Raw genomic sequence first — 21,823 nt, 5'->3', positions numbered from 1 at the left:
TTCAGCAGAGTATAGCAAGCCACTTGAACAATGGCTAGTTTTCAGCTGTTCATATGGTATGAACTGTATGATTCCCTCACCAAAGAACTCCAGAACTTCTCCACACTAATTTTGTTTTCCTAAGTAAAAAAATAAGGCACTTAAAGATACTCTCAAGCACACGTGTGCAGTTGGTGACACTAATCACAACTGAAGCACTTTTAAACTGGCTTTCCATGAATATGGATTGACTTTTAAGGTATCAGCACTTCCAAACAAACCAGGATTTGGATTTAGACTTGCAGTTAATATTTTAGCTATACCAGAACAAATTTCTTGCAGAATCCACGGTGGATGTATACATTTTACCTCTTCCTTCTCCCAATTCCTACTTTATGCTCAGTCAGTTTTGCTCTGGTTTTAAAGCCAATCTGCTCTGGCCTGAAAGTAAGCATGACAAACATCAGGCACAAATTCCTTTGTGACAGTGGAAAAAATTCGAGACAAAGTCCATTTCATTTCTAGTGTGTAACATACAACATATTTCTATAGCATCATCTGCACAGTTGTCCTGCAATCCAGATTAGCAAATTGATAGAAAATGTTAAGATTTAAGAATGTTTTTAAAAGTGGTTAATTAAAGAAACAAATGTATACTAACATCCAGACATAAGTAGGAAAAAGTGACCTAACAGTTGCCCGCAGAACATGTGTAGTACAACTTGATTTTATTTGTCTTATTTCCTGTGACACTGAAATTTCACAATGAGATCACATCTAAAAATAAGCATTTTTCATTTCCTTTACAGGACAGAAGTTTAAATACAAACATTTGCTCTTAAATATGTCACCAAGATTTTAGTGCAAAAACAAGAGGGATGAAAGGTCAAAAGTTCTCAAGGCATCATTAAATGGCTGCAGAACAGGAAGGAGCTATCTTGATTGCTCTGTAGGTAACAGGCAAAGAACAAGGAGATTGTGATTTAGTCCCCACACTTGGTTGTTTAATAAAAAAAGTAACACCAATAAGAGTGGCAGAATTCAAGAAATGGTGATGGAAGTGCAGTTTGCCCAGCTGCCAAAACGCAGCCAAGTCAACACGGGGGCTGGATCTGTAACGTTGCAGACACTGAGGTTTCCAATACATAGCCTCACCTGAGACCTGGTGTGCTCTGGGGCTCAGCAGGTGGGCACCCCCCAGCTGCAGCAGCCCCAGGAGAGGCCTGGCCAGAGAACATGCTTGGAAATGACTTCACAGGTCTGATGCCTTTTGGTGATTCAAGATTTCTTCACTTAACTTTTGCTGCATATTTCCACCTGGTCCATCAGAGGATGTGGAAAGCAGTTTGCTCTGGGTAACAGCACTACTTGCACATGGGGCTAGATTCCGCCTTGACACAGCATAATCACCTTGATTAAATACTTCAGCAACAGCTGAGCTTGCACAGGTTTGCTGCAAAAAGACAGACAACCAACCTCATTTGAGGGCAGCTTGTGATCCTCATTCATTACAGAATTCAGAAAGAAATAAGTAACAATTCATGAGCAGATGAGAAATGAAATAGATATGACGCAATTATTAATCATGACTTAACTGATTCACACTGTATCTAAGCCAGAAACAAGCACAGCAAAAAGAGTCACACAAAACGTAGTCACAGAGTCACTACTGCATGCCAGCTGTTCCATGACAACTTAATTATATACATTTCAGAGTAATAACTTTAAGTTTAACCCAGAAATTAAAGAAAAATGTAAAATTCCTTCCCAAAATAGAGAGACTTCACGTCCACTTTTCAAAATATCATCTATAACAAATTCTTTACAGAAACAGCTAAAAGGTTTGGGAATATTAATATGATATGGATAATCTTACATCTGTGATGTATTAAAGACATTGGTCTCTCTTAACGTATCGATCCACCACTATAATAAAATCGGCAAGATAAACCACATTGCACATCCCTCCCTGTAACTCACTGTGTTTATTTTTTAAGACTGGCAGATGTGCTCCATCTTTTCAGTGTTCACAGAACCAAATTGATCTACTTATTGTGCGTATTTTTGTGTGTTTAAGATTTGGACAGAAGGGTAAAGCTATAAGGATTGAGAGGGTTGTCTACACTGGGAAAGAAGGCAAAAGTTCTCAAGGATGTCCAATTGCTAAATGGGTAAGTGATGTACACAAATGTTAAGACTAATCAGTTCAGTGTGATGGTTTGTGTAAGCAGAGAGCAGTTGACATGTCCGTCCTCCTCTTAGTTGACACTATGAAACTTAAAAGAGCTCAACAGCAGCAATACCACAGGACGCCTGTAGCCTGCTCCCACCCCTGTCCCTTACACTCCATTTACTTTTGCATGAAGAACAGCAAGAATAAAATTTGGCTTCTAAGTTATGAAAACCTGAGAAGGAAGACAGCTTTGCTTAGATTCAAGATTCACGCACCAGACATTCTCATTGCTCTTTAATTTTAGCTTAGAATTAAGTCCAGTCAGTGCACCACAGTGATGTTTTTCAAATGCACTCCCAGTTAGACAGAGGCTCTAGGACTCCCTCTTAGCAAGCACTGCTGTACTTTGGCACAAATTACCAAGTGGTTTGGGCAGGTTGGGGAAAGACAGGATGGGGAAAAAACGATACATGATTATAGTCTTTATGCATGCCAGACTGCACCTTTTATTTAGAAATATCCACACAAGCAAAAGCACTGAGAAGCAAGGATGCTCTTTTATTTGAACATCTACTACTTTCTTCTTCTCATCACTGTAATGTTTGTATGTAGTAAGCATGGGTCACAAAACCGAGTGGCTGATTATGACTTTAGCTGCTTAAGTTTGGGAGAGAAGGGGAGAGAACTCCCATGTCCAGTTGTTTAGTCCCTTTCTTGCCTGCCTGCCTTTCCCCACATGGGTCCTGCCCTAAGTGCAGGTGTCCACCATCCAACTGTTCGGGGGGGGCATCTTGCTGCTCATTTCCTTTTGCCCAGTAATCAAACTGGGGCAATTGTATCGCAGTGCAGATTCAGGAGGGGGTTCCTGCTGTATCAGAGCATGGGGGATAACTTTACAAAGCAGGTTTCCACCACCATGGCTTTCCGTGCCACTAGCCAAGCTTAGCCTTTTAGTCAGATTCATTAAGAAAAGGTAGCCCTGGCCTATATCACTAAATGAGAAAATTGGACTGAGTTGTCAGAAACAAAGAAGGCAGAAGTAAAAGTAACCTCCCCAGATGCACACTAATGCTGAGGTTTCCTATTCTCTTGCTCTTCACATTAAGAAACACACTTGTTTGTGCTGGGGCTCCGGGGGTGTGTGTTGCTGTGCATGCAGGTAGTCCGCAGAAGCAGTCAGGAGGAAAAGCTACTCTGCTTGGTGCGTGAGCGAGCAGGCCATACGTGTGAGACAGCTGTGATCGTGATTCTCATCCTGGTCTGGGAGGGAATCCCAACAAGCCTGGCTGACAAGCTCTACTCTGAACTCACCGAGACCCTGAGGAAGTACGGCACGCTCACAAACCGGCGCTGCGCCCTGAATGAAGAGTAAGTGGAACGAAGGGTATGCTCGCCAAACCTGCAAGCCCACCTTCAGCCTCAGACCTTGCACCTCCACTCGTGCTGTTACCCTGAAACACACATTACCTTTCCAACTATTTCAGGAAGTTTGAAAACTCACAAACCTTGTGAGAAAAGCAAAGTAAATGTTCTTATAGATCAGGGAAGAACATCTTCCCAGAGTTGGGAAGCATGTCAGTGTATTTAAAGGAAGAGATCTCAGCCCAAGACAGAAAATACCTCAACCTTGAAATGAAAACCAGATGTACTAGATCATGCTGTAAGCCTACAGGAAGCTAGCCTGAACCTAAAGAAATTGCATTGTATTGTTTCCTGTATCTTTCTGACAGCGAAGACCATTTAGACCGAAATTAACATAGGTATTATTGCATGTTACTTTGGCTTCATGGGTAGAGACATATTTCAGGAATTATTGCCTAGCCCCTGTCCGAGTGCTCCCACATTATTGCAGTGCCATCAGTATATGCCCCTTTCAGGTACCATGAATATCACTACTTACCACGGCACCATGCAAGCATATCCGCTTTCGAGCAAAGCCAGGTTTCTCACAGAAGCATAGAAACCCCTTAGTCCTTGCTTTGCAACCATGAAATTATTCTCTCCAATAACTTCTTCTGTTCTAATGCATACAATGCCTCCCCCTCTTCTATTTCTTCATTTGTTACTGATGGCAGATGATCCAAGACGCATGGTTCCCCAGAGCACTGGCAGAATGCCAGTGCCCACTGTGGGGCTGCCCCAGGGGCACCCGCCTGCTCCTAACAGCCATACTCTCTTGTTTTTCAGACGGACTTGCGCATGTCAAGGGCTGGACCCTGAAACTTGTGGTGCTTCATTTTCCTTTGGTTGCTCCTGGAGCATGTACTACAATGGTTGTAAGTTTGCCCGAAGCAAGATTCCAAGAAAGTTTAAGCTGATGGGGGATGACCCAAAAGAGGTTGGTGTCCATTTCTAAAATGAGCCTCATTTGCAAGGAGATGTTTTCTGTCACTCTGCAAATAGAGATACAGTACAAGAGACCAGGGGCCAGCCTGCCTGCATGGCATACATGTAGGGTAATTAAATAACTGCCAGACAAAACTGATAGATTCCAGTCTCCGAGCCAGCTGAATTGACTGTCCAAATTCTGACATCTGGTAAAAGCCCCGAGACTTGAAACCACATTTGCAGGTTTTCACGATTAGAGGGGAGGGCACAGCCTGAGTAATTGTGGCTGCATTAGGCCTGCAGTTGGGCATGCCCCAGTGGCAGAGCGGGTGGTTTACCAACTGAAGGCACATAATAGTGCAGCGAGGAATCACAGCAGCATAGGGACAAACATGCTGAAACAGTGGGATGACAATAGGAAGAGGAGAACAGGAAGATTTCATTCTACATACAGTCCTGTTCCACTGAATGTTTCCCGACTGGTCTCTGCGTGACAGCAAACTGGCAACTGGTTAAAACAAGTCAGAGTGATAAAAAAACCCATTGACTGTAGCCTGGGCACAAGATGCCACTGAAGTCATAACTGCAGCGACTCCTGGACACTTTGCGCTAGTCGTGTCTGGGAGGTTCCAGTGGCCTACTCTGATATGTGGCAAGGACATGCAAATTTAGTCCCTTGCTTGTCTACTGATGCATAAGTTCACAACTTTCACTGTACTCTGATGACAAATCAAGACATTTCTTTCATCAGAGAAATAATTTCATCTTTAATCAGAGAGCCAGCTACTTCTGCATCCTATGGCCTGTGCTGAGAATAGCACACTGTTTAGAATATCATAGAATCATGGAATGCTTTGGGTTGGAAAGGACCTTAAAATTGTCTAGTTCCAACCCCCCTGCCATGGGCAGGGACACCTCACACTAAACTGTGTTGCCCAAGGCTCTGTCCAGCCTGGCCTTGAACACTGCCAGGGATGGAGCATTCACAACGTCTCTGAGCAGTCTGTTCCAGTGCCTCACCACCCTCACAGTGAAGAATTTCTTCCTTATATATAATCTAAACTTCCCTTGTTTAAGTTTGAATCCGTTACCCCTTGTCCTATCACTACAGTCCCTAATGAAGAGTCCCTCTCCAGCATCCTTCAGATATTGGAAGGCTGCTATGAGGTCACATAATTAACATACAGTTTTTCCTCCCCACCACTGCTCTTCTACAGCCCCAAGAATTACAGAATAGCTCTCCTTCAGTCATGCTGTGGCACAAAGCCTTCTTTATCATAGCCTGCAATCCTAAGCCCCCTAAATTTTCTAAGCTGGATACGTGGCCAGAGCTCACCAGGGCACTCTTCTAATTTGCATTCTTGGATTTACTTCCCACGGAAGCCAGATCTGGGCTGGGAAGATGGTCTTACCCTCCAGTCTTTTTCCCACACAAAGTTGGGGCAGCCAAAGCATGCATCCAGAGCAGGGGCTGGGTCCTATAGCAGACACATATTACAGACAACACATACAGGATCCTCACCAATAAAAAAATAGAAGTAACACAAATGGTAACCTGCAAAAGGAACAAGTTCTGGCAGCAGCACAAGGTCACAGCAAGGTATTTCTGACAATTTTGTAATGCCATTTTGGAGTCCCAAACTAGGATATAGTCCTACAGTAGCAAATAAAAACTTAATGCACCAAACACATCTCTCTCAAACCCATAGGCTTTTCACAGCTCTTCACACATTCCTAAAATATACAAGTATACCACTCCAGTATGCCACTGTTCTTTATGTGCTTGTCATTAAATATAAGGGCCTCATATAAGCAAGGTTTTGAATTTGGGATTCTCATCCTGAGAGGGTGGGAACAACTTTGGAGTATGTTATTGCGCTACTTCATTTTTAAAGAGCCCTTCATTTTGAGAGTGCGTACCTCTCTGTAAAGAAAAGAAGTGTGGTCATTTCTGCCTCCGTATCACCAACTCCTAGGCATGTCCACAGTTCTTCATTGCTTAACAATTGGGAACTTTCTGAAGTCTAAAATATTTAAATAATTTTAAATTGCTGCATAAGAAGATATTTCAGTGTGTTGAAGTGCTGCCATTGCAATGAGCAAAAGCCTTAAATTAGCCACATTTACTTTATGGACCATTCCGATACTATTTCTCTCAGGTTTCTAAAGAGTATTATTTTCTCGAAACTCCAGTAGGGAAAATGAGGATCATCACACTTAGATCTAGAACAGTCCTGTGCTGAAGAATGTGACCCTTTTGCAAGGGCCATACTGCACTATTTCACTACTTCATTACTTTAAAGGCTGTGAAACAATAAAATTGAAAGGAGATTCACAACAGTTATTGTCTAAACAGGAATGATAACGCTCTAGGCCTTTACACAACTATCAGTGTAAATGTAATTGTGTACAGACCCTAACTTCTTAGATCCCGTACATAGGGTATGGAAATATCATTGAACTCTACTTCATCTCCTAACAGGAAGAAAAACTAGAATCCCATTTGCAGAATCTGTCAACCCTGATGGCACCTACCTACAAGAAGCTTGCACCTGATGCATATAACAACCAGGTATGCTGGGGAAAAAAGGAATTGGATTAGTCGTGCAAATAACCTGATCTTTACCACACTTCCCTGGGCTTCGACCTTGCACCAAACTATCACATACATTTTGTACCAGTATTCCTTTGACATTGGGGTAAAAAGATGAATTCCACTTAAAATGCTTTCAAAAGTAAAAGCAGCAGAAAATGGTCCATTCAATAGAACTTTTCACCTGCAACAACACAATAAAACTACTTCAGACTTGAGCAGAATTCCTCAGCTCCACAACACAAATTCTGGATTTAGTGTGAGTCACAAGCCAAACTAGAAAACAGCCATGAAGATGGTGTGAGATCGGCGACAGAGCCAGAAGGTAGTGTGTAATCCTGCACTCGAGTCCTGAAGCCATGGCTTCAGTTCTGCTCTCTCATGTGGCAGATGAATTTAGTTTTCACCAAAACAGCCATTTCAAATATGCTTTTAACAAGAGGTTTCACATTTGAACACACTCAGCCCTGCATATGCACACAAGTGCCTGCACCAACCTTCCAGCATGAGGGGATCGCGCACACGTATTTTCTGTGAAGCAGTCTCCACAGGTAGTAGCGCATTCAAAGCCTGTATGAGGTTCCCAGCACGGCTATCTCTCATCTGCATTCCTCTACCAAATGTCTTTCAGATATTTGCATCAAAATTCAATAACATACCTGTTGCAAGCGCAGAAGTACTGGCCTTCATTTTTGTTGCTCAGATGTGCTACAACATTACAACAGAACTTACAGTCTCCAGACTATCCGCATCACTGCAAACTATGACATCTTCTGTCTTTCCTGTTGACAGCATTATGCTGTAGCAACCACCACAAGACACATTTAAATCTCACTCCTTTACTACATACTTAATATCAAGTAGGCAGGCTAAGCAGATTGAGGAGAGACTTGCCCAATTTCACCTACCTGATCAGATAATGTTTGGAGACTTAGGAGGAAACCGTGGCCATGTGCCCGCTAGCTCTGGTTATCTGTCCAAATATCTGAGAGACATTCTGCAAGAGAAGATAGGAAGAGGAAGAAGACTAAAATGAGGGGGTGGTAAATAATAAAATGGTTCTTTGCTTGGTCTGCTTCTCTGTTCTTGCAAACATTCACAAAAGAACTTTTCTCCATGTAAGCCGCAGTCCTGCTCGACACTTGTTGAAAACGCATGCTTTTACAAGTTTCAATTTCTACCTTGTGTAATAAGGTGTGTGTAAGGCTTGTCTTAATTCAGGAGTTTTATGCAGACTTTGTGGGGAAAGCCACTGCTAGTGGCTTTAAAGGGAGATGACTGAGGCCAAATTTGTATGGTAATATAAAAAATTCTAAACCCAAAAAGCCTTAAAACCAGTCTGCCTTTGAATCCTGAAAAGACATTCCAGATTCTCAGGTTTATTCTAATCCAATCTGGATTGCTACTGGATTAAAATCTAGAACTGGAAAGAGTCTGAACTGGACCCAACAGTACATCTTAGAGAAGAGTTGCATCAGGATACTTTAATCAGACAATTACAGCCTGGCTAACATTTCAGACCACTCTTGTTTCATTCTAAAGAAGGTTACATGTTTCAAGTTTTGTTTTGTGGTTATTTTCAAAATTTTACTTTCCAAATTTTTCAAAAATAGAGGTCTATGAGCAAACTAGACATCTTTTTAGGGATCTTGGATCAAGACTCGGCAAACGTCTAATTTCAACTTAACTTAAAATGGGATTCATTAAGATCCATTATGTTCCATTAAGCTTAGATTTTTTTGCATTCACTTGAAAGGTTCAGGAATTTCAGCAAAGCATTTTACAAACGTGGTTTCATTTTTAACTTTCTAGACAAAATACGAAACCATCATTTGTCTAAGGTTTGATCTTCTATTACAAAACCCTTCCTTTTTGTGTAAGGTTTATTTTTTCATTATGAACTCTTTGTAAAGCTCCTTAATAATGAGCGCAGGGGTAGAAAGTACTGTCTTGACTCAATTATCTGTCTTTTTGGTCTGGGGTTAGAGTTGTACTTTAGCTAATGAAACATATGTTTAGTGTGCCAAAATATGACAAGTCAAAAAGCAAATTATTATTTTTCATTAAGTCATTCTGAAGTCAGATTTCTAAAGCCATTTTCCCTTAATAGCTTGGTATATTTCCAGTCTACACAAACGTATCACTCTTACAGTGCCAGACTCTGAAACCATGCACTGCATTTGTCATGTAAAAACACCAACCACTGGCAGAGTATCAAAAGCAATATGCAAGGAAAAGTATTACTGGCCAATTTCACAATCACGCCAGAGACAGAAAGTAACAGGGAGCAAAGCAGCAAGGAATGGAGTATGGATACCAAATTGCCATCAAATTACTTGATTTTATTTGCTTTCAAGATCTGTATGTTGCCACCTCCAAGATGTTAGTAGATTTGCATGTTGTCACAATGGAGCATTCAGTGCTAACTCTGTGTACTGGAGCACACAGCTCAGTTGCAGTGATACCTGTCATCTCTTTGCAGATCGAGTATGAACACAGAGCACCTGAGTGTCGCCTGGGTTTAAAAGAAGGTCGCCCATTCTCAGGAGTCACTGCCTGCCTGGATTTTTGCGCTCATGCTCACAGAGACTTGCACAATATGCAGAATGGGAGTACACTGGTAAGTCTGTGATGCATGTAAGCCTCCTTACTCCAGCACTGATTTCATATATTTATTATCTCCCGTCTGTTTAAATTTATACTTGCGTAACACAGATTGCTAAAAAAAGAAACATTAAACAGTAACTGAGATAACTTATTACCCCCCCACAATTTTTCATTCCAATGAATGAGACTTATGGTGTATTAAAGAAAGGTTTAATATAGAGCTGGTAAAAGAAACTGTGGAGACAGTGGAAAGACAGTCCCAGCAGGACTGAAATGCAGTGTTCCTGGCACAAAATGGTTTGTATTCATCCTCTTGAAACATTTTTTTTCTAACAACTTCGGATCATAAGTGTTAGTAAAATGAAAATGGAAACAACTCCTTTCCAGGAGAGCTTTGGAAGTTGTAGATTTCTTCCCTGCTTGTGATGAGCAGAAAGTCTGCAAGCCTTGCCATCCTTTGTATAGCACACACCCCCTTTACTCTCTTCAGTTCTGATCTCTAGCATGTACAGCAAAAGTTCTGTAGAAGATACCAGAGAAGTGAACTGGTTTTCAATGTGTTTCAATGATTATTTCTGTTCCCTGCCTACTGTCTCCGTGATATATAGTCAGGGTAAAAGTGAGAAAGAATAATTTTCAGTTTTGAATAATCATCATGGTTGTAATTTGAAGCAACTACCTGGATTCACAGCACAGCTCTTATTATGACCAAAGAGAATATATCATTTTTTTAATACCAACTAAATTTTTCCTGTTTCCAGGGCCTGACTTAATTGACAAGTCAACCACAACCAATACAATATCTATCTGATCTTTCTTCCTAAAACTGGCTGATGCAATGATTTTGCTACAGAAGAAGTCTGTATCAGCATCTTTTTCCACTGAGATCCTCCCAGCACTTGTTTTAGCTGCAGCTAACACAATGAGCATGCTGCATGACACAACAGTAACTTCCTTAAATCTTATTATTAACATTACAGTGACTTGCTCCTTTGCAAGCTCCTGGCAGTCGCCATTGCAAGAGAGTGTGAAATACAATGGCAGTATGTTGTATTGCACACTATTTCTAATAGGTACCTATGTATTATAGTGAAAAAATCTTCAGGTGAGTATAAAGTCCCAGGTTACACTGTTTTAGCTCTCTGGCCACAGTGCAATGGATCACACAGTTTATTTCACATTAGGGTAGTCCCTAACTATACTGTTCATTTCAGCACAAGTACAAGAAAGAGATATATATACACACACCTGTTCTGTTTCTACTAACACTGTCCAACAGAGCAATGGAAGAAATTAAATTGCAGGCTTGTGGTGATGTGCATAAATTGCACAGAAACTTACAGTTTGCAGATAGCTTTTTGGATGCCCATGTCAACAGTGGCAGGTGAAATGCACAGGCTAGTATTTCAGGTCTCCTCAGAGTGGTTTGAGAGACATACTCTAACACACCTTTCCAACAGGTTTGCACACTAACTAGAGAAGACAATCGTGAAATTGGCCAAACACCAGAAGATGAGCAGCTCCATGTACTCCCATTATATAAAGTCTCTGATGTGGATGAGTTTGGAAGCACGGAAGGCCAGGAGGAGAAGAAAAGGAACGGCAGCATCCAGGTCCTTACCTCCTTTCGCCGAAAAGTAAGGATGTTAGCAGAGCCTGTTAAGACATGTCGGCAAAGGAAGCTTGAAGCAAAGAAAGCAGCTGCCGAAAAGCTTTCCTCCTTGGAGAATGGGTCTAGCAAAGCTGAAAGAGAGAAGTCTGCTGCAGCACGCAACAAGCAAGGCAACTCAGAGGCAGCAGGTCATGCAAAGCAGCTAGCAGGTAAGCACGTGAATCTGATCAGGATCTGTATCAGGGCCATTTATAACAAGTCAAGAAAACCATTGTTCTCAGACCCAAAACATTTTAAAGTAAAAAGAGAATTCTTCTAACAGCAATATTGTAGATTTATAAATACTAGAGTGCCAAATTGTGGTCAACTCTGGAGAAACAGGATAAAAAAAAAAGTTGTAAGAGAAATCCTTTATTGTTGGATAGTTAGCACCTGTAGAAATATGGTGCTTTTGCAAACTCTACTTGCCATCCAGTGCATTGTAAAGTGCTAGAAGCCATGAAAAGAAGTTTGTGATGCTGCTGCCAAAGGAAAAATAAGCTATGCATCACTGACTGACTGCCACTCTTAGAGAACCTCCTAATTTGAGGGGATTCAAGCTTAACCTGTTGACTACTATTTGTACTCTCTGCTTCAAGACCAAAAGCAGAGTAGGTTTTTCCATAGTGGAGTAAGAATTTAAAAATCCACTAAAGAATCCCTGTCAGTTTCATCAGTAGATTTGAGCATCCTGAGTAAAGGAGTTCATCATGACTTTTATTGTTACACCAATTTTCTGAGAGAGGAAAAGAGCGATACATCCAAGGTCACCTAGAAGGTCACTGAAATATCTCTGAATAGAAGCCAGCTGTCCCATGACCCAGGCTAGCGTTGTAACCATTGAATGAACCATTTCACTTGAATGAATGATGGTTCTGCTCTTATGTCTTCAATTAATCTCACTCGTTACTGAACTGTAGTCTGTCTCAGTGAGTGTTACCATTGTTTTTTACATAAAGCTAAGAATATTTTTTTGATTCTGTTAATATACGTGAGAAGAATTATTTATTCTTGGGAAAAAGAAGGTCATTTTGTGCACGGCTGTTTGGGAGCACTTTGATGCTCCATTTCATGGGCTACTTAAATGATTATTCAACTCTTTGGCTCATATGCATGTAACTGAACAGATTGCGCTGTCCTCTTTTTCCCTATTGCCACTAGCATCTGATCTCACTGGATACATGCCAAGAAGGATGAGTAGCCCTTGTATTTATTCAGCTTCTTAAGGATGGTATTTGAGATATGAGAAAGGAAACCTCTGTTAACCTATCATATGATATACTTTTCTTAGAAAGGTCATGGACATGTATAATGAAAAGTCTATAGAGTTTGTTGTTTGGTTTTTTTAAAGCTTGTTCGTTGTTTGGTTTTTTTAAAGCTTGTTTGTTGTGTGGATTTTTTTTCTTTTCACATCTACAGATCTTTTACGTCTTTCAGGACCAGCCACACAACAACAGCAGCAGCAGCAACATCCACAGCGCACTCTCCCTAACAACCCTCAGACAAATCCTATTAACTCATACTCGGGTTCAGGTTCTGCAAATCTCTATGTAAGGGTGCCTAATCCAGCCAATGCTTATCCAAGTTCTTCATACACTTCAGATCCCTATGGAGGGTCCAGTCCCATGAACCTCTATACAACCTCATCACAGCCTGCGGGGTCTTATTTGAGTTCTTCCAGTCCCATGAACCCTTATTCAGGATCATTAAGTCAGAATAACCAATATCCACCCTACCAATGCAATGGAAACATGCCTATGGACAACTGCCCCTCTTACTTGGGCTCCTACCCTTCCCAGCATCAGCACATCGACTTGTATAGTTGCCAGAGCCAAGACCATATGTCTAAACTAAGTCTACCGCCCATACAAACATTATACCAGCACAGGTTTGGGAACAGCCAGAGTTTTGGTCCCAAGTACTTGAATTACGGAAACCAAAACGTACAGGTAGACTCCTTCAGTAATTGCACCATCAGACCAAATGTACACCATGTAGGGTCTTTTTCCTCTTACTCCACCCATGAGGCTGATGGCCATTTTATGGAGGTTGCCTCAAGGTTAAAATCTAATCTGAGTAATCAGAGTATGGATTATGCCTCCATGACTAAAACCAGTGAACATCATCATATGCAACCCCCTCCACGTTTAGCACATGACTACCATTCTGCTCCAAGTATGTTCAGTGGCCCTCCTAATTCACTGCATCTCCAAAATAAGGATAGTGAAATGATTTCACATGCAGTTAATGGTTTGTCTAACATGCTTCCAGGTCAAAACCATGATAGGACTACTCCCCAGGGTGGTTTAGAGAAAACTGATGTGCTGAATCCAGAAAAAGCAGAGGATCCCGATGATGTCTGGTCAGATAGCGAGCAGAACTTTCTGGATCCAGAAATTGGAGGAGTGGCAGTTGCTCCATCTCATGGGTCAATTCTCATAGAGTGCGCAAAGCGCGAGCTCCACGCAACGACTCCCTTAAAAAACCCCAACAGGAACCATCCCACCAGAATTTCGCTTGTCTTTTACCAGCACAAGAGTATGAACGAGCCAAAACATGGTCTGGCTCTGTGGGAGGCAAAGATGGCTGAGAAGGCAAGAGAGAAGGAGGAAGAATGTGAAAAGTATGGTCCAGACTACGTGCCTCAGAAATCTTATGGCAAAAAGGCAAAGCGGGAGCCTGCTGAGCCACACGAACCCTCTGAGCCAACGTACTTGCGTTTCATCAAGTCTCTTGCACAAAGGACACTGTCGATCACCACAGACTCCACAGTAACTACATCTCCATATGCCTTTACACGGGTTACAGGGCCTTACAACCGATATATCTAACTTCACACCTTTGTTGGTTACCTCATTTGAAAAAACACCTTGTCAGTAGGGTAGTTCATTAGGTTTTGGGGAAGGCAAGGGTGGAGAAGAAAACAGTGTTTTTACAAAACTCATCAGTGGAAAAAGCCTCAGCACACCAGCAAAAGGAGGTAATCTCACTAGCGCACTTATTTTCCACTGGTTTTTAAGTGGCCACAGATGGCATGTAGGAAACAAGACCAAAGCATCCTATGCAAAAACAAAACAAGAAAGTGTTTCACAATTTACATTTGAAAACACTGGTTCCATTACTGAAAGAGATAATCTGCAAATGGATTTTTTTTTTCCTTACAGTTTTGCACATCTGTGGCCACTTTTAATGTCATCAAGTTTGCATAGTCACGGAACAGGAGCAAAAAAAAAAAAAAAAACCCTAAAAAATAATACTGTAGTATTACAACTGCAGGAATCTTAAAATAACATCTGGTGCTGAATCTATGATGTACTGAAATACTGGAATTATGGCTTTTTAACATGCAGTTTTTACTGTAAACTTATTAGTCTCTTGATTTTATTTAACTAAGTAGTTAAGTATAAAACATAATGAATAGACAGCAAAACACTGAATTTATTTGGATATTCTAAAACCATGGTGCTATCTAAGAGAACGGTGTCTTTATTTTAACAGTCGAACAGTTAATGCCTTTACAACAAAATGTCAATGATGTAGTCAGATGTTCTTCAGCAACAGGGAGGACCTTTTCATTCATGTGTGTATTGAATTTGCCTGGTGTTAAAATAAGCTTACTTTTTAACATATGGGAATTACAAAGACCTCTGGATTTTGCTCATCCAGTCAAGTCCTAGAAAAGGACAATAAAATATATATAGAGATATTTTTTTTGAACTAGTGTTTCAAAAGCACTTTGTCTACCTAAGCTTGGCGACTTGAACAATGCTGAGGTACTAAGACATTAAAAAAAAACCTTAAAAAAAAAAAAAAAAAAAAGAGTTTACTTTGGTTTTAAAATGCAAAGATAATTTTTTTAAACTAAAAAAGCTTTTAAATACTTTTTGGTTTAGCCATGCATCTGCTAGTGGGCTACATATCCATTTTTAATACAGTCACTTATGGTAAAAACGGGGCTTACTGGATATAAGGGAATACTTTAGTACACAAAACATGTTTTTCTGGTGCTCATCTCACACAGCTATACTGTAAAACCGTTTTCTACAATTATTATGACAAGTTCATTGCTCAAATATGTACAGTTTTAAGGAAAGAATTTTATATTAACCACAGGTAATAATTAGCAGCATGTGACAGACTACAACTAGTTAGCTTGGGCTTCTGCTGTTTCTACAGATCTGTATGCTCTTCAACTATCGAATGGCAGACTGCTTTTGTGTTGGTAATTATGTACATTGTGGTGTAAGTCATTTCTCGGTGCAAGTGTCCTCTTTTTCCAGGAAGATCGAGCAGACCGATGCCTACACAAGCTGAATGAAACAGGGTTAGTTCTGTGTGATTCCGTTGATTAAATAGAAAAAACATAGGCAGCTGGCTTGCTGTGATGGTTTTAATCATTAATTTCTATTAAAAAAAGAAAAAAGCAGGAGAGTTGTATAGTAAATTAAATTGTAAACAAAACTTTTTTTAACGCAATGCTTTAGTATTTTAGTACTGTAAAAATATTAAATCTATATATATTTGGGTTTTGAGCTGAATTCACATCATGGTGCTACTCAGCCTGCTACAAATATATCATAATGTGAGCTAAAAAAATACATTAAAAGGTTTGAGTGGTGTTCCTACTTGTCATATACCTCAACACTAGTTTGGCAATAGGATATTGAACTGAGTGTGAAAGTTTATATATTGTACACCATCTTTTTTCCCCCAATAGCCTTTGAAAAAAAGAAAAAGCATAAAAAAAAAAAACAAAACAAAAAAAACTCTCTCAATACTTGACATTTTAGCAAGTATAACTTGAACTTCAGCTTTGTTTTTTATTTTATTTTGTTGGTTCTAAAAATTCAGGGATATTTCAGCTCATGTTCTCCTATGCCAACATGTCACCTGTGTGTATGTAAAGCTGTTGTAGGTTAAATATATTATTCTTGGGTTTTTTTGTTTCGTTTTGTTTCCTTTTTTTTTTTCCTTTAGGGATTTGATGCTTTTCTTTTGAATCCCTTCTCTAAGTTTTCTTGTACATGTATTGCTGTAACTAAAACTAATTTTGTACATTCGTTAGCTCTTTTTATTGTAATGAAAGTGTTCCAGAGATTTAGAATGTTTTGCCTGTTTCAAACGACTAAACAAAAAGAAAGTAGAATGCACTGAGCTGATTAAAGGGAAAAATGTAAGGCAGGGGTTTGGCAAGTGACTGTTTGCTAGAGTTGTTCAAGTCGCTCTCTAAACAAGGCTTCTTGGATACTGTAATGAATAAAATAAGATATAAGAAGGTACAGTCTGTGCAAGGGCTTCCCTAAACATGCAAACCTCCATGTCCCAGATGTATCTTGTGCAATATACTGTAAGATTCAGTTTGGTCAAAAGAAATTTTATCTAACAGAATCACAACCTGAGTAAATCAAAGGAGGCCTTTGGGTTTAATAGTCCAGTATTTATTATGGCAATTTTGGTTTTGAATTCTCAGTCTGTGACTTTACCCACTGCATTGAAACAAAAGTTTCGCCTTTTTTAAAAAAGATTAAATTAATGATGGTTATACGTCAGATTGATTAAATCATTATAAATCATCATCTTTCAGAGATTTTTTTTAAGTCCTCTATTGTTCACGTAACCCATAGTGGATGTTGGTGACTATGCCGTGCACCGTCATTTGCCAAACTGCTGGCAGCAGGAAGCGTAGCTGGTGAATCAGTTTTGTATTGTAAATACCCGAGCTGTAATTTTTGGTGTACAGAACCCTGCCTCAGTTGGAATGAATGACAAAGCAGACATGAAATTGCTTGTATAGGATTATCAGGTTGACTATAGCCATACTTGAAGATGCTTCTGAGTGGTGTCAACTTTACTTGAATGAATTTTTCATCTTGATTGACGCACAGTGGTATAAAGTTCACTTCTAAAGCTAGTGGTTAACTTGTGTAGGAAACTTTAGCAGTTTGACACTAAGGTAATGAACTTCTGTGTGCATTTTCTATGCTTATGTTCTACTTTTTTTTTTTTTTTTTACTTTAGTTTCCTTCATTTTCATGAGATGTTTGGTATGTCTATAAAAAGAATCTGAGGATGGTTATAAATACTGTAAGTATTGTAATGTAATGCAGGTTATTTGAAAGCTGTTTATTATTATATCATTCCTGATAACGCTGAGATGTGGGTGTTTTTAATAAAATTTATATTTATTTAATGCACTCTAAGTCTGTCTTGCAGCAGCTTGTCTTTCCCTGCCATTCTTATCAGCGAACAACAAAGCCCGTGCAGTGAAACGTGCCCCTAGTACGAGCCATGGGTCAAAAGCCTCAGAATCAGACAAGAGTTCTAGGGCTGGGGAAGCTGCCAGCCTGGGGAACTTAAGTCTGAAACTGTGTTATGAGACAAGGGGAAGCTGCGTACTTCAGCAGCTTCAAAATGGAATGCATCAACTGACATACCAGGACAACCCAAACTTTCCCAGGAAGCAGGCCCACACACCACATGGGTTTAGCCCACACCTCCACCTTCCCCAACTCAAACATCACACTCAACGAAACACATCACTAGGAACTTCAGGATGGGAAACCTCAACAGCACATTTATTCCTAGTTCTGCTTTGACTCTAACGGGCTGGGAAACTAGCTACCTAGCCCAGTGTACGGCTCAATAAATCCTGTGTTTACAGTGAAGGAGGGTGGCATTTTTATGGGCAGGAAGAGGTTGTAGAGCATCACTGCTGGTTTCCTACTGATTTTTGTGGACACAAATGAACACAGCATATTCACTGCTGGAATTTCCTCACTGCTTCAGTAATAGCCACAAATGCAAACCTGGCAAAGGCAGGACAAGGGAGAAGACTCTAGGGCTTTATTGGTTTGTCTGGGGTATTTATCTCTAGCTCTTCAGGCATTTTTCAGTTGATTTCAAATTACTCCCAAGTGGTGGGATGCTCCAACAGATAGTAATATTGCACCAGAGAAGGTTTAGATCAGGTATTAGGAAAAATTTCTTCACCAAAAGGGTTGTCAAACACTGGAACAAGCTGCCCAGGGAAGTGGTGGAGTCGCCATCCCTGAAGGTATTTAAAAGACGTGTAGACGTGGCACTCAGGGATGTGATGTAGTAGTGAACTTGGCATTGCTGGGTTTACAGCAGGACTCCATGACCTGAAGTCTTTTCTAGCATAAATGATTAATAAGAAAAGACAAAATGATAAAAGCCTAGATCCTCGTGTATAATCTAAATCACACGTAATCTAGAGAAAAGTAGAAGCAATAAGAAAGGGTGTCTGAATCAACTATAGGACACATTCTTGCAGGCACAAGGCAAAAGCTTGTTTTCATGGTCCTTTTTAACTTCAAGAGATATCAGGATTGAATCCTGAAACATTTTTTTCTGTGGGAAGAGACAGAGATTGCTCTCTCCACAGCTGCAAAGTGTTTCTGCAACAACTGGTACTTGAAAGCTTTTAAACTTTTTTTTTTTTTTTTTTTTTTAAGACCTCAAGTTCGTGTTCAGCCCTGGTTACCCTACTTGTCAATCCCCCCACCCTTGGGAAGGCTGCCCTACTCTGTACATTCACATGGCTGAGGGTCTGCAGGAAGCAGTGATTTAAAAATGCAGTAATGTTCCCCCCTGGCTCTCAGCATATTCCCAGATGGGAATGTCCTGAGGCAGGCTAGCACACTGCACCAGGCAAGTGTTGCTCTTTTCTGTGCACAGGTGCACTTTAATGCATCAGACAGCTGGAACCAACAGATGCGGTAGCTGTAACTAAGGTCTGTCACCCTCCAGCCTTCCCTGGAAGAAACTCCTGCCATTAACGATCATTCCCACCAGCCACCTTTTAACATCAGTGGATCTCATCAACAGATCTTGCTTCAGAGGCTCTGCCAAGGTTGGCACAACATGCTCCCAGCCAAGGCCACTGGCTGGGAAGTCGAACCCACCTCCTGACCACACTTCTCGCACAAACATGGGCTCTCCCCAAGCTGCTGATGTGCCCCAGTTGGCTTTGATGGAGGCACCGCTGACCATCACCACCTAAATCACAGGCCTGATAAAGTAGTTACAACAGGGGGTGCCCAGAGGCAGGTTCTGTCTTGACTTTCTTTTTCTCCAACCCATCTGTTCTGTCATTTTCTGCCTTGACACTTCTCACAAGAGGACAATACAGTTTATCTATGGGAATGACTGAAAAGCCTGTGATGACAAGCCAACCCAGGGTGAGCAAACCCCAGGAAAAATTCAAGAGCAACAGGTGATTGTGCTCAAAGATACAGAAAAGTATCCAGCCTGGAAGAGCGAGGAAAGGGAAGAAAAAACACACTTAGAAGAATTTCTTTTGGAGAAGCACCTTAGAGAAGGCAGCCAGGATTAAGAAGTGGAGGGTGACGATGGTGTTTCTGTATGCACATTTTCACTGCTACTTTCAAATACAAATCAGAAATTATTTGAAAGTCTCCAATCTTTTCACTCCAGTAAACCTCAAAGCAGGAGAGTAAGATCTAGGACTCAAGTGTGAAGCTTGTGGTTTACATCCAGCTACAAAGCAGATGTTGTATAAGTGCACGTTCTATTGCCTGCAGGCTGTCAGAAGAGCACAGCACGGTGCCTGCCGCAGACCTGCAAGGCAGCGCTCCCCAGTACTTGTACTCCCGTGTGACCAGCACCATGCCAAACTCACTGAGGACTGCTGATAGTGCAGCAGCACCAAGATTAGAGCTGGCAGATATCATCACCTCAGCAGTAAGTTAATACTCTGCTGTTTAACTCACACAGTAGCATTGGGGGGTTTCCCTGAAAACCATGGGTCTGTCAAGCTTCTGTTACGCTCAACTATCTTTACCTAACGCAGGCACAACTACTGATTGTGAGGAACTCAGTAAATGACCATTTTGTCCCAGAGGACTGACAATTTTACCCCCACCACCACATGAGCTACAAGAACAGCTCTCCCTCCATCACTCTCTGAGACATCTAGTTTTTCAACTAAGTTTATGTATTAAGTGGGTCCTTTTACTTTGACCTGTAAATGATTCCCTAACTTAGTTTAATTAGGGCAAATATTGTACTAGGAGAGATTCTTGCAGAACTTACTTGTAAGTCAGCCAGCTCCATGATTTACTTGCCTCGCCTCTAACCAGCGAAGGGAATAACTGATATGTGTAAGTTAGCATAGCAAGTGTTACCGATTTAAAGAAAAAACAAAAAAACCTTCTGTTTTACCCTTTCTAGGGTAAGAAAGTAAGAAAGAAGAAGGAATCTGTCCTTTCTGCTCTTTCCAATAAAGAGAGAAAAGTGGGGCCTGAAGCTGTGTACTTGACTTGCACATTGAAACATGTAGCTGCCCTGCAGCAGAGCTTGGTGCTGGTGGCCCTGTCCTCACAGGGGAACACAAAGAAGGGATCCCCAGATGCCAGGCTATGGAGAAGGGAACGACACACTTCCTAAAAACATACGCAAGGCCTTTCAGTTTAGAAATATCCTTATCCTTGACTTCAAAAGGTCTCCTTCCTTCCTTCCAGGTTTGGAGCCTGCACCCATTTCTTGCAGATGCAGGAACAAGGCACCACTCTTTCTCCCCCAGACCATTTTGCCACTAGTTCAGTGGTTTGAGTACTTACAACCTGGACATTCAGGTCCTCCCTGCCTGAACAGATTCTGAGCACCACCTTAGAGGATGTAAAAGGCTTAAAACACTCCAAGGTACACACAGGCATATCACAGCACCCCCTCCTTCCCATGTCACATAAAAAATACTTCCAACCACTACATAAAGGAGCAGGGGGAGGCAGAGCCTGCTGTGCCACTTCCTTTTACGACAGGGTTTAATCCTGAATGTAAAAGCAGCGCCACTCTCTTGATTCGTAATCTCAGCAGAAACACAGCCCTCACTGCTGGAGGAGGCCAAGAGAGGGCTTGCAGGTTCTCTTTCACAACCCAGCCAAGCTCATCAAGGTTAACCTGATTCTCCCACCCAGGATTTGCTTCAACCAGCACTCCACCCTGTCTTCGTAGTATTTTACACAAGGAAAACCATCCCAGGGTAAGCACATTTCCTTCAAATGTCATGGCAACACAGCTGTACACTCCTAAATCACAGCACAAAAGCCAGCCCCATGCCTGGCAGGAGCAGCTTGGGATTGCGGTTCAGCTCCCTTTTAGTTCCCACTGCATTAGCAACTGGAACCTCATTGGATTTTCAGGCGTAATCATCTCCCTCTTATTTTTCTGCTCCTGTTGTGATTATTTGTAAAAATGACAGGACCATTATCTTCTTGTATGTAAGCCTTCATATAGAACTCTTTGGTAAAGGGATTTAACTGGAGGGGATGGCTTAAAGTGCAGGCTGCTCTGAAAAGGAACAGGGAAAGTGGCATCCTGGGGCTCCCAGTCCACATTTCATTTACTGTTGTAGCTAACGTGCCTCATTTGGAAGGGGGAAGGGTGTCCTCCCATCTATCCCTGCCCAAACAGTTGCAATAGATCTCCTCTGAGTAGCCTTCTCCCCACC

At 41.1% G+C, this 21,823-nt stretch overlaps 1 protein-coding gene across 1 annotated transcript in view; it reads left to right on the top strand.

The window, feature by feature from the left end:
* TET2 (tet methylcytosine dioxygenase 2) overlaps positions 1 to 14,409 on the top strand; it is a 21,654-nt gene extending 7,245 nt beyond the window's left edge. The window contains exons 3-9 of the mRNA XM_010012321.1: positions 2,057 to 2,150; positions 3,312 to 3,520; positions 4,340 to 4,490; positions 6,963 to 7,052; positions 9,556 to 9,693; positions 11,141 to 11,501; positions 12,751 to 14,409. Coding sequence (XP_010010623.1) covers positions 2,057 to 2,150; positions 3,312 to 3,520; positions 4,340 to 4,490; positions 6,963 to 7,052; positions 9,556 to 9,693; positions 11,141 to 11,501; positions 12,751 to 14,162 — 2,455 coding nt within the window. The 3' untranslated portion in view covers positions 14,163 to 14,409. The remainder of the gene's footprint in view (positions 1 to 2,056; positions 2,151 to 3,311; positions 3,521 to 4,339; positions 4,491 to 6,962; positions 7,053 to 9,555; positions 9,694 to 11,140; positions 11,502 to 12,750) is intronic.
* Positions 14,410 to 21,823: the final 7,414 nt, after the last annotated feature.

This window comes from Nestor notabilis, unplaced genomic scaffold (assembly GCF_000696875.1).
Source record: "Nestor notabilis isolate BGI_N333 unplaced genomic scaffold, ASM69687v1 scaffold27153, whole genome shotgun sequence".
Classification (NCBI taxonomy): Eukaryota; Metazoa; Chordata; class Aves; order Psittaciformes; family Psittacidae; genus Nestor; species Nestor notabilis.
The sequence above is the reverse complement of the archived record's forward strand: the minus strand, read 5'-3'. Positions and strand labels throughout refer to the sequence as shown.